This window comes from Nannospalax galili, unplaced genomic scaffold, assembly GCF_000622305.1.
Source record: "Nannospalax galili isolate Female #2095 unplaced genomic scaffold, S.galili_v1.0 scaffold68, whole genome shotgun sequence".
NCBI classification, from domain to species: Eukaryota; Metazoa; Chordata; class Mammalia; order Rodentia; family Spalacidae; genus Nannospalax; species Nannospalax galili.
Genome location: NW_008358189.1, coordinates 907,193 through 919,077, shown reverse-complemented (window position 1 = coordinate 919,077; position 11,885 = coordinate 907,193). Strand labels below are relative to the sequence as shown.

Genomic DNA, 11,885 nt, shown 5'->3' with positions numbered 1-11,885 from the left:
CCTAGCTGGTCTGGAACTCATCATGTAGACCAGGCTGGCTTCAAATTGAGATTCACCTGCCTCTGCCTCCTGAGCACTGGGATCAAAAGGCGTGCACCGCCATGCCCAACACCCTTATGATGTCTTTTAATAAACAGAAGTTTCTAGCTTTCATAGAACCGAAGTTAGCAAACTTCCCTTCAAAGTCCGCACATTTTTATCTCAGGAAACTCCCCTGGTAACCCCACTACCTCCAGCAAGGGTGTGCTTGCCCTTGCATCTCTGTGGGAACCCAAGGGACAGTCTGCATGACCTCACTGGTCCAAGAACAGGGCCCCACATGCTGGCCTCAAATGTTCCTTGAGCCTAGGGTGGTCAGAGCCTTAGCCCCTCATGTCAGGCATTAAGGCTGCTGGTGACCTTAAGACCAGGTTATCCGGAGGAGATAGGGAACCATGTGACCACACTTCCTCAAAACCACGGGGGGCACAAAGTGTGCCAGGTAGCCCGTTACGCTGCTCTGAGATGGGGGCTGCAGGTGAACATTTTGGAGCGACATAGGTCATTAACCTGTAAGCTTACCTAGGAGGTCGGCAGGGCCCCCGAGGGTTGTGGCCATTGATACTTGGTCTTATTTCTAGGACACAGAACAGTAAGCTGATAAATGTGGGCATTTTAAAACATTGTGTGTGGAACAACAGGCACTGGTACCAGGTCCCTCCTGCATGACCATTCCTCATCACCGCCTGTGCATGGCTGGGTCCCATAGGTGAGCAGCCCCTGGAGTGCCACACACAGACACATATGCACGTACATGACATCTGGAACTGCATTGACTCTGCAGAGCAAATGAAATGGAGTGACAGCATTAAACAATGGGTCAGCATTTGGGTCTTTTAAGGTCAATTTCCAGAGGGCTACCAGAAGTCCCATGTCAGCGCAGTTTTCAGAGGCAAGGAGATTAAGTAGACTTGCTCATAGTCTCAGTCACAGTCACGAGGAGCTGAAGTCAGCTGGAGAGATGGCCCCAGAGGGTCTTCAGGAGTCTGGTCCCTGGACCAGAGCTGGAACCCACATGAAGAAGGGGAGGGTCAGCTGTCAGGAGGAGAGGCTGCAGGCCAGGAGGTACAACAGCCCAGGGGCAGATGCAAGGCTTCTGTGACTCTTGGGGCTATGTCCATGAAAGTCAGGGAGGACCTGTTAAGACAGTGCTTGGTCCAGAGCAGAGCAGCATGGTGCCAGCCTCAGGGATAGAGGCCACCGGCACAAGAGCTGTCACCTCAGACATAGGCTGTCACAGCAGCACACACCACCGCCAGGCACCCAGAAAACCCCAAAGGAGAATGTTCTGGTAGAGGATGCAAGGTGCCCAGAGTCTGGAAGTAGTCTCAGGCCTGGACTAGCAGGAGGCTGGAGGCTGCCCAATGGGTTCTTACCACCTTTCCAGTGTAAGACCAGTGTTTGGAGTTAGGGATAGGAAGGAAGGCAGGGTTGGAGACCATAGGGCCTGCCTGTGCCCACTGACTAGAAGACAGGGATGGGAAAGCTCCATCCCACCAGGCCATGAGCACATCCTGGACACAGGCAGCTTTGTGAGGACTAAGCTCGCCCAGCAGCCTCCAGAACAAAGGCCCTCAGTCTGCATTGCAGCATCCCCTCCCCCTCTCTCCCAGGCAGAGCCCCCAAGACTCCCATCTGGCCCACCACCACACACACATCTACCACCCGAATGGGAGGGGAGCTCTGCTGCTCTGCCAGGAGGAGGCACATAGCCAGGGTTCAGGGAAAAGGTGCAGGAAGCTGGTCAGGGCCATTCCACTCAGGAGAGGCCTGGGTTTCCCTGCCACCTGCCTCCCCAGGTCCCAATATATTCTGTGCTGTGGGACACGTGGGATTCCAGCATAGTGCCAACCATGCACCCTGTGCGGGTGGCCCAGAAAGAGGGAGTTGAAAGGGCTTTGGCATATAGGGTTTGATTTGGTTTGGTTTGTTGAGTCAGGATCTCCCTGTAGCCCCAGCTGGCCTAGAACTTACTATGTAGACCAGGCTGGCCTTGATCCCACAGAGATCCACCTGCCTCTGCCTCCTGAGTGCTGGGATCACAGGTGTGTGTCACCATGCCCAGCAATGTAAAGCTTTGGAAAAGGGTAAGAGGGCAGCAGGCTGGTGTCCCAGGGAGGGAGGGCTCTATCATGTATTTCTAGGTCCCCTCCAGATACTTCTCAGGAAGATCAGCCCATAGCCACAACACAACTGCAGGCTGAAGGATGCTGGCCCTAGAGGGAACACATGGCCTGGACCCCCCGAGAGGGCCTGGACCTCTGCACCCATGAGGAGCCACTCAGCTCCTCTGAGACCCAGAAGACCTCTACACAAGGTGGGCACATACCCTAAGGCTTTCAGTGTCTGGGGGCCAGGATCCAAATCAGGTCAGGTAGGGTACCAGACAACCTGGCCAGCTCCTGCTGACACTGACTCTGTAGTTGGTGCAGCATCCTCTTCAGACAGGCCTCCTGGGCACTCAGCATCCTGATCACCTCAGCTGCCCGTAGGCCTTGAGGACCCGGTGCCCCCTCCTTACTTCTCACCAGTCGGTGGGGCCTGTGAAGTTGGTCTGAGCGACTGGATTGTTCCCAGGACCCCTGCAGGGCCGCCAGCTCCCGTTCCACAGACTCCTGCAAGGCTTTCCTTGTGGTACCCCACTCAGGCCCCCGACCTAGGCCTCTAACCTGCGAGAGAAGGTGTTGGGGCTCCTGAGCCCAGGGCAGCTCTGTCCCCCAAGACACATGCTCCAGCAAATCCTACAGCCAAGGATCCAAAGAAGGGCTAATGTCCAGGTATCCTTCCCACCAGAGAAAAGCAGGCCACCCTCGGACCAGCACAAAAGACCTGGCTGGTCCACAAACGGACAGGGACCCCTAAGACCCAGGGACCGGAATCCCGGTCTCAATCCTCAGAGCTCCTCCCTCAGGACCTACAGCTGCAGGCCCACCAGGCTGAAGAGCAGGAAGAGGGGTGGGCTCGGCAGCTTCTAGTCCACCATGTCCTCTGGACCCTAGTCCACCGTGTCCTCTGGGCCCTAGTCCACTGTGTCCTCTGGGCCCTTCAGTACTCAGAGGCAGACTCTCAAGGACACCCACTACTCCAGGGTTCAGCATGGCCTTCCCATCATTCTCTGCTCTGCCTCCCTTTCCCACTGCTGTCCAGGAGTGGGGCAAGGGGTGGGGCGGCCCCAGGGACACTGAACCTTTAGGACAATCCCTATCCAGAGACCCTGTCTGCAGCATGCCTGGGGTAGAGGCCACACCAATTAGGTCTTCCCGTCCCTGAGCCCCTCAAAAGACACTGGAGGGCAACCCTGAGCCACAGGCTCTGCTTTCACAGTTCTCAGAAAAGACATGATCCAAGATAAGGGCAGACCTCACCCCTGGGAGTGAGAGATGTAAGAATCCCCAGTTCCACCACAGTCTCACCAGGGTGGGTATTGTGGGAATGCAGGGGATGCCCTAATCTTCACGGAGACTACTGAAGACCAAAGGGAGAGCCTGTCTGGGGCAAACATTAAAATGCTACCACAGACATGAGAACTGATGCTGTGGTGGGCAGTATGCATGCCAGGAGATGCTGGGCAGGGAGAGGACCCCTGGATAGGGGCAGTGTGGCCAGTCAACAGGCAGTGTGCCTCGATGGGAGTGCAGGAGCAGGCACTTCAGTGCGGCCTTGCCTACCTCTGTGGGAGTCCTTGGGAAAGATCTGGGGGTAGCCGTGAGGGATAGCAGGGTCCCTCTTCACCACAGCCCCCTGCTGTTAGAATGTGGTTCCCAAAAGCATCACCGATCAAATTTAATCTAATTAAGTACGGTAATTCATCTATAGACTTGGTCAAATGGCCAACCTTGCCCTCCCCCAGGAATAGGTAGCCCAGAGGGTAGTGGAAAGAGGCAGGGCAGGGATGGAAGACAGGCTGGGGTTGGTGGACAAGGAAGACTGGGCAGGGCAGCTGCCCAGGACCTCACCTGAGCCTCCCATGCAGCCCGCCTGGACTCAGCCACCTCCTGAAGCTCCTCCTGCAGGGCCTGCAGCTCCTGCTCTATCAGCTCCAACTCACCAAGCCCATGCTCAGAGATCATGGGCAAGACTGTGGGCTGTGAGGCCACAGAAGGACCTTCGACAGGACAGGCATCTAGAACTGTGTCCTGCAGAGAAACCCCAGTGAGAGGGTGTGGGCCAGGCACAAGCTGTAGTGGGGACAGAAGGTACCAAGGGCACAGGCAGTGGTAGTCACTGTGGGCTGGACAACTCCTGACACCCCAGCTGTAGCCCCTCCAGCCGCAAGGGAAGCATCAAAACCAGACTTCTAGGAGAACCGGAGATGAGGACTAGCAATATCAGGCTTCCACAGAGGGCGAGCAGGGACACTGAGCACTGCCTCTCTTAGAGCATTCCCTCTGTCCTCCCAAACTACCCCAATGGCCTGGGACCGCTGGTTGGAGCCAGGACCAGGCTTTCCTTACCATCCACTGCCAGAAGACCAGCTCACAGCACCGCCACTCCAGAGCTGCCTCCAGGCGCGTGTTCTCACACTCCAGTGCCTGCAGAAGCTAGAAAAAAAGCCCCAGCTGGATCAGACTGTCCAACGCCCACTTCCTCAGCCAGGCTCCATCATCACCACCTTCTGTGAACTTCGGAGTCCTTCCCATGGCACACGTGGCTCAGCTGCCCTCCCTCTCTGAGCACATCTGTGGCTCCCTTGCTGACTAAACAAGGCCCACAAGTAAGTGATTGAATTCAGGGGCCTCTGCTCAGAGCTCTCGGCCCCATACCCCACTGACCAGGGGCTGTCTCAAGGGCTGCATACATGAGAGGGCCCAAGACTGGGGAGCTTGCCGAGCCATCCCATGTTGGAAACCCCTAAAGGTAAAGAGTTAGGTGATGGGGATTTGAGAATGAGATCTGGGGTGGATCAGAGTTGAGCCCTGCTGGAGAGGGAAGGGCAAGAAAGGTCGGAGGAAAACCCATTCCCATCCCCAGCAGTGCAAAGCCTGCTGATCCTGCCCTAACTGCTGTGTATCAGAGACAGAGAGATCCACAGACAGGGGCCCTGCCCTGACCTCTTTCTACTGAGGCACCTTCACCGCCTGGCTGAAGCCAGAAGCCCCTAGCTGCTTGTTTCCAACTTGGGAGCTCCCTTCTAAACTCAGATCATCCAACATACTTGACTGTTCCTTTTAGAAGACAAAGTCCTGGGTGACCTGTAAGTTGAGAGTGCCTCTGTGTGTCCTGCAGGTGCCATATCCAGTCAGCCCAATCCACACAGAGGGTTAAGTGTGCCACCCTTGCCACCTACTCTGGGGATCCTGGGTTCTTAGGCAAAGAGAGGACCATTACAGAAGACAGCACATGCCAAGCCTTCCCCACCTGACCCCTTACCCTCCAGAGAGTGGAGGGTGAGCAATGGGGAAAGACCTTGAGTGCAAAGGTCACTCCACTGGGGCCCAGCACAGCAGAGGCAGGGAATCAGAACCATCACACAGCCATGGGAGGGCGGTAAGAGATGAAGGGAGCCAGACCAGGCTAAGGGGAGGGCATAGGGCGACCCACAGGCCTGTGGCTCAGCCCCAAAGAGGAAAGACCCTACCCATGGGCACAGGGCACCTCAACACACCATCAGAAGGGCAGATAGCACAGACTCCAAGAACAGTCCCCAGAAGGCCCAGTGCCCTAGACCACGGGGTGTGGGTACGATGAGAAGGAACCCCGCTACCTTCCCTAGCTCCACCCTAACTGCACCCTTCAGAGCAGTCATCTCCCTGCTCTCCTTCCCCTGCAGGAACAAGAACACAGAGGATGCAGATGCCTGTGGGCTCCACAGCAACCAAAAGAACGATCCAGTCACGCAGCTGCACGGTTGGCTGCGCATACACCAGGCATAGATCATTCCGGAAACTTCTGGGACTCATCCCAGCAGCACAGGTCCTGCAAGCAGGCCAGGACCAGGCTTTGGCCAGCTACTCTCCAGAAGCATGGAAGTAAGCCAACCCGAGGCGTCTGTCCACCTGGCCACCTCTGTCCACGGTCCTGGGACATCAACACAGGCCAGCCTCTGAGACAAGGGGTGCCTTAACCACCAGACCCCCACCCCACCCTGAGGGTGGTCCCACAGCAAGGTCCCAGACACTGCTACACTAAGCATGGAAGGCCTCTGCCATATTCCAATCCATAGACCAGGGGCTAGAAGGCCAGCTTCGCTGAGTCACATCTGAAAGAGGATCAGAGCCAAGGGCACACAGGGACTCCCAAATGCTGTCTCAGCACCTCAAGGCCAAACAAGCCCTACCAGGCTGAGCCCAGCCCAGGCCTCAGCCAAGGATACAGGCCCAGTTGGCAACAATGGTCAGGCAGCTTACCAGGTGTCCTAGTTTGTCTCTCCATTGTTATGACAAAACACTCTGACCGCTACCAACTTGGGGAGGAAAGGGTTTATTTGCCTTACATCTCCCGGGTCACAGTTTATCAGGGAGCCCAAGGTAGAAATTCAGCACAGGAACCTGGAGCACAGGCCATGGAGGAACACTGTTTATTGGCTTGCTCCCCTGGCCCCTGCTCAACCTGCTTTCTTATGCAACATAGGCCTACCGGCCCAGGAGTGGCACCATCCACAGTGGGCTGGGCCCTCCCACATCACTCCATCATCAATCAAGAAGATGTCCCACAGACATGGCCACAGGCCAGTCCTATGGAGGCAATTCCCCAATTGAGGATCCTTCAACGCAGGTGTGTCAAGTTGACACTAACGCTATCCAGCACAACTGACCCCTTGTCAACTTGACACACAAACATCACTATTAAACCATAACCTTTCCAATTCTTATCCCCAAGATATGATGTTAACATTAACATCACAACATAAGACAGTACAACCTTAAAAGCCCCACAGTCCTTAAAAAATCCAAACACTTAGAAGTCCATAGTCTCTTTTAAAAGTCTCTTAACTGGGGGCTCCTGTAAAATCCTAAACAAGTACTGTTTCATTTCAAAGGGAAGAACCAGGCACACCTAAGCAAAACCAAAGTCCAGCAAAGTAGCTCGAGGCTGGACATCTTGGCTGGGATTCACTCACGATCTTCTGGACTCCAAAAGGTTCTGGCAGCTCCACTTCTCTGACTCTGCCGTCCACAGCACACACAGCTCGACTCGCAGACCCAGGCCAGCTCCATTCTACACCTACTGCTGTCCTTGGTGGTCATCCCACAGCCCCGGCATCTCCAAACAGCTGGGGTTTCCACTGAAACTGAGGCTGTACCCTCACCAATGGCCTCTTCTTGCCTCTTGGGGTACAAAGCCTCAAATTCTCTCCATGACCCCTTCAATCCTGGGGTCTTCACTGCAAGTAAAGCTGCACTTTCACCCGTGGCCTTTCCTGGCCTCTCAGAGTGCCAAGCCTCAGCTGCTTTCTGTGACCCCTTCACGCTTTCAACACTGGAACCATGCAGGAGACTCTTACACATTACCAAGTCCTGCTTCCAGCTTGAGACAGAGGCTTAGGTCCCCTCTGTGTGCTGACCATGAGGAAATACCTCCCGGAAGACTCCACCACAGTGATTCTGGTCTCTTGTTACTTACAGCTGATTTTTCAGCCCCAGCTAACCAGCATCAATTGTCCCAGTAAAGTAGAGGCTTTACTTCAGGTTCTGGTCTCTTCTTAATCACAGCTGATTCTTCAGGCCCAGCCGACCAGAACACACAGATTCTCAATCCAAAATATCACACAAACAGCCATGATAGTCTCCGCTTCCCTTTGAAGCTTCACAAGCCAGGCCTCCATTGTCTACAACTCTTTCAGCAGAACTGTTCCAAGCTCCACAGCAACAAACACTGAGCACTCAATGACTTTTCCAGCCAAAGTTTTGAACACTTTCAAAATCCTCCTAAAAACACTTAGTCCACAGTGGAGCATACAAATCACTCAGAGCACAAAACTCCAGAGTTGAAAGCTGCAAGCTAACTTTGTAGCATAAGCCCCAGCAGATAACAAAGATAATGGAAACCAGGATCTGCCCCTCTGTCCCTGACCCTAAGGTCCTCGAGTCCCGCCTGCCCAGCCATAAGACAGATGAGCTGGAGGAATCTCGGGTCTGGGAAGAGACAGAGATGGGAGTTGGGCCTGAAAAGAGGGGTCACCCAGCATGAGCTCTAGCTCAGCTGCCTGGCAGTATATGCCCAAGGCCAGCAGTCAGCCAACCACTCAGGATACTCTATAGTCCAGCCCTGAAATGTGGCCAGTCCTGGGACTGCTCTGGAAACATCAGAGAGAAGCTGACCAAAAAGGAAGCAGCTGGGCAGCCCTGGAAAGACAGGGGTGGAAGGTCAGGAGGGGTGAGGGAGAGGGGCAGGAGAAGCGGGAAGAACTGGACACCCTGGGGAGAAGTTTGGAATGGGGCTGCCACTGATACTTCTCAGTCTCAGAGAGAGGACACTGTGCCTAAGGCCCCATCATCACTCAGGTTCATAGCCCACAGCCCACCAGGCCTGTTCTCTCTAAAACTTGGGTCTGCTTGGGAACTTCAGGAGCCTATCACCTGGGGCAGCCCTGCTAGGAAAGAACCAAATGGCCCCTAGGCAGAGCGCAGGACAGTGGTCCACATCTCTACAGGGCCTGTAGGCTGACAACCTTAGTAGATGTCCACATACATACCCCTGTGAGCCCAGACCCAGGTTCTGAAGGACAGCTGTCCTCACTCACATTCAGCACCCCCTGACCCGACCTTCAGGCACATCAGGTGACAGGTACAGCTGCAGGCTCATTTCAGACCTGAGACCAGTATTCCTTCACCCCAGTAGTCCCCTCCCTTAGCCACTACCAGTACAGCTGGGACACCATAGCCCTCCAACTTTGACCATGCCTGGTCAGAGAACCAGCACACACAGTACCTAGTCTGCATTCCTGGACAGGTAGACAGGGAGAGTTCTGAGGGACATACCTGTTACCCACAACAGCAAATGAAAGTGAGCCTGGTGAACTTCCAGGGACACAGAAGTCAAAGTCTGACACAAGCCACACCCTACCACAGGGGCACCTAATCCAGCACCTTACCAACCCTCACCTGCTGACTGCTCTCTGGGTCCCTGAGCATCTCTGTTTCAGTGACAGATAGATGGCCAAGGTTCTGGTGGCTGTGGCATCCACTGGTGTACAGATGGATCTGCAATAGACAATGTACCCAGGCTGGTAGGCAGCTCACCAGCAAGATCACTCTTAGCTGGATATATGTACCCTAAGGGCCCACTTATAGTTGGGCAGGACATGGCTGGGCTCAGAGTAGCTCAGCAATGCTGGGGGATCCCTAAAGAGGAGGGACACCAAACAATCTCTCTGCAGACTTCCCCACTTTGCTCCCCAAGGAACACAGTAGGGTAGAGCAGGGCCCTGCCCTGTTCACAGAGGTAAGACGTTACCCAAACGTCAGAATTGGGGGACACCCAGCAGTCTAGTAAGCCAATGATGGGGGACAGAGATGGGCCACAAAGAAAGGGGTACACGGTACATGGGCCCTGTGTGGAGGGTTAGCTCCCTGCCCTACCTTGCCGAGGAGGGTACACTGCTCCTGCTGACTGGAGATCAGGTGCCGCCACCGGAACCTCAGCTTTCCCATCAGCCACTGCACTCTCCGGAGGTCCATAGGGCCCTCTGTTTCCACATGGAGTACAGGAGGGCCAAGGCTGCCCAGGGCCTCATGCTGGAGAGTGAGCAAGGGTCAGGTCCTGCTGCACACCCCATCCTGCTCCCTGAATGAGGGGCCAGGACAGGGAGGGTGTGCTGCAAACAGAGGGCCAAGCCACACTGTCAGCTGGGAAGCTAAATGAACCCCCTCTGAGAACTGTCCTCAAGGGGAGACACACAGGGCTTGGGATCAGAGAGAAACCCAGGGTTTCTGGGCAAAGCCAGGCTCAGGCACTCACCTCAAACTGGGGCAGTTGATCACCCAACTGCACACGGGTCTTATCCAGCAGCTGCTCAAGAAGAGGTCCTCGGGCCAGGAGCCAGGACAGGGCCAACAGCAGTTCCCGGCTGCCCTCAGGAAATTGGGCAAGCACAGGCCTGGGGTAGCCCAGGGAATGGAGTGCTGACTTCACCACTTGGGCTTGAGCCTCTGGAGTAGGGAGTCACCAACTCAGGGGGGACCACCTGGAGGAGACGCCACCTGGAATCCTCCAGGGACCCTCCAGAGCACCCCTAAGAAGTATAGACCTGGCTCAGAAGGGACAAAGGAGGTGCACATGGCCTATTATGAGGAGGCAAGATACTAACCTGGGGACAGGACTTGCGTGGGTGGTTGGACCTGGGTCTAGCCAGTCCCAATGCTTCACTGGAGTGGTCAGAGCCACTGCTACCCTAATGAGAAGGGCCAGGATTGGGGGGGGGGACAGTGCCATCGGGGGTAGGGCAAATGCCTCCAGGGGAGGGGCGTTGGAGTTAAGGCAGGGGTATAAAGGAGCCCTAAGGGGGCGGGCCCTTCCTAAGTTTGGACAGAACCCAACAGCCCGAGTGAGCGGGGCTAGAGCCTTTGGAGCGGGGCTTACCTGGGGCCAGAGAGGACCAAGTGCTGTCTGCAGCAGGCGGCGCGAGCACGCGGAAAAGGAGCTGCCAGAGCACCGGGGCCTGCGGGGAGCACGGAGTGCAGTCAGCGGGGTACAAGGTGTCACCTGCGTCCGCCCAGGACAACGGCCGCCCCGGGAGCCTCACCGCCTCCGGACGGTCGAACTTAGCGCGGCGGAAGATTTCGGGGCTGGGCCCGGCGGGCAGCGACCGACTCAGTGTGGCGATGGCCTGGGGCAGGGCCCCGGTCGCGCGGCACCGCCGCCTCCCCATGCAGCCTGCCTAGGCCAGCCTCGGATCGCCCGCCGCGGCCGGCTGGGACCGCCAGCCAATCACTGCTCCGGCCGGGACCCGCCCTCGCCTCCCCGACCAATGAATGCGGACCCTAGTGTTCGCGTGCACTCCAGGCGGCCTGACGCAGGCACTTCCGGGGCCCGGGGGTGGGGCCTTGGAGTTGCCAGCTCGGCGGACTTTAAAACCCACCAATCAGCACCTCTAGTCACTGGCCACCTAGCAACCGCGGCGCCAGTTACGCCGGGCTGCAGGCTGCGCATGCGCTCGCGGAGGCGCGGAGTGGGGCGCCGTCGAGCCCCACCCTGCCGCTGCGGAAAGGGTGCGGCTCCGCGAAGCGTCCGGCCCCGACACCAGGGGGCGCGAGGGTTTCGCGGCAGGCTTCCGAGCCCTGCCAGCCGGGTGGGAGCTCCCGGTCCACGTCGCCGGAAGTCCCCACGAGGCCGGCCTTCAGCAGGAAACCTCAGTGCAGCCTCCCCCTGTCCAGACCCCATCGCCCCCACTTTCATCTTCCCCCCGGCCGCTAAAGGTCGAATTATTTGAGGACGATCCTCCACTTTAGGGGCGCGGCCGTCTCCCTGCGGTTAAAGTTTCCCGCACAGTCCTGGCAGCCGCTGAGCATCTTGCAAGGACACACGTGGAAGTTCACAGCAGCTCCACGGTCGCAGAACGCACCGAGGCCAGCCTGGCGCGCGGGGACCCCGGCTCGGCAGTAGGCGTGGGCGCGCCGCGTGGCCGCCACCCGGAGGAAGCCGGGTGCGGACAGACATCACCGTGTGCCTGTGCCAAGTGAAGGCCGGCCGCCGGGACCCAGCTGGGGAGCCCAGGGGCGGCGAGTGGCCGGGGAAAGCTGCGGGGCGAGGGCCAGGACGCTTGGGCACAGGCTGCGCTCCGTGTACTCGACATCACGAGGCAGCTGGGGCGGGGACCGTACAGTGCGTACCGTCCACCTCAGTAACGCCGAGTGGAAGAGGAAACCGGACGTGAGAGGGAGGGGCAGAGGACCCAGTGCACCTGC

General features: G+C 57.1%; 1 protein-coding gene across 4 annotated transcripts; it reads right to left on the bottom strand.

The window, feature by feature from the left end:
• Nucleotides 1-885: 885 nt before the first annotated feature.
• Tedc1 (tubulin epsilon and delta complex 1) lies at nucleotides 886-10,922 on the bottom strand. Of its 4 annotated transcripts, none has more exons than XM_017795177.2 (9): nucleotides 10,724-10,922; nucleotides 10,561-10,639; nucleotides 9,940-10,130; nucleotides 9,561-9,716; nucleotides 9,084-9,182; nucleotides 4,494-4,580; nucleotides 3,996-4,175; nucleotides 2,369-2,708; nucleotides 886-1,176 (listed from the first exon to the last, which is right to left on the bottom strand). In XM_017795177.2, exons 1-8 carry the CDS (start codon nucleotides 10,847-10,849, stop codon nucleotides 2,379-2,381), a joined length of 1,248 nt encoding a protein of 415 aa, XP_017650666.1. In that variant the 5' UTR covers nucleotides 10,850-10,922; the 3' UTR covers nucleotides 886-1,176; nucleotides 2,369-2,378. The 4 variants fall into 4 exon arrangements, with proteins under 4 accessions (XP_017650666.1, XP_029413696.1, XP_029413695.1 ...); XM_029557836.1 differs by having other exon boundaries at nucleotides 2,561-2,708; XM_029557835.1 differs by having other exon boundaries at nucleotides 2,568-2,708.
• Between the last annotated feature and the right edge of the window lie 963 nt (nucleotides 10,923-11,885).

Excerpts from the sequence above, each read along its gene's own strand:
- Tedc1 (XM_029557834.1), bottom strand. The coding sequence starts at position 10,849 with ATGGGGAGGCGGCGGTGCCGCGCGACCGGGGCCCTGCCCCAGGCCATC. Across the intron at positions 10,131-10,560 it reads TTGGTCCTCTCTGGCCCCAG|AGGCTCAAGCCCAAGTGGTG; the intron begins GTAAGCCCCGCT and ends TCCCTACTCCAG. Across the intron at positions 2,709-3,995 it reads GGGCTGCATGGGAGGCTCAG|GTTAGAGGCCTAGGTCGGGG; the intron begins GTGAGGTCCTGG and ends CTTCTCTCGCAG.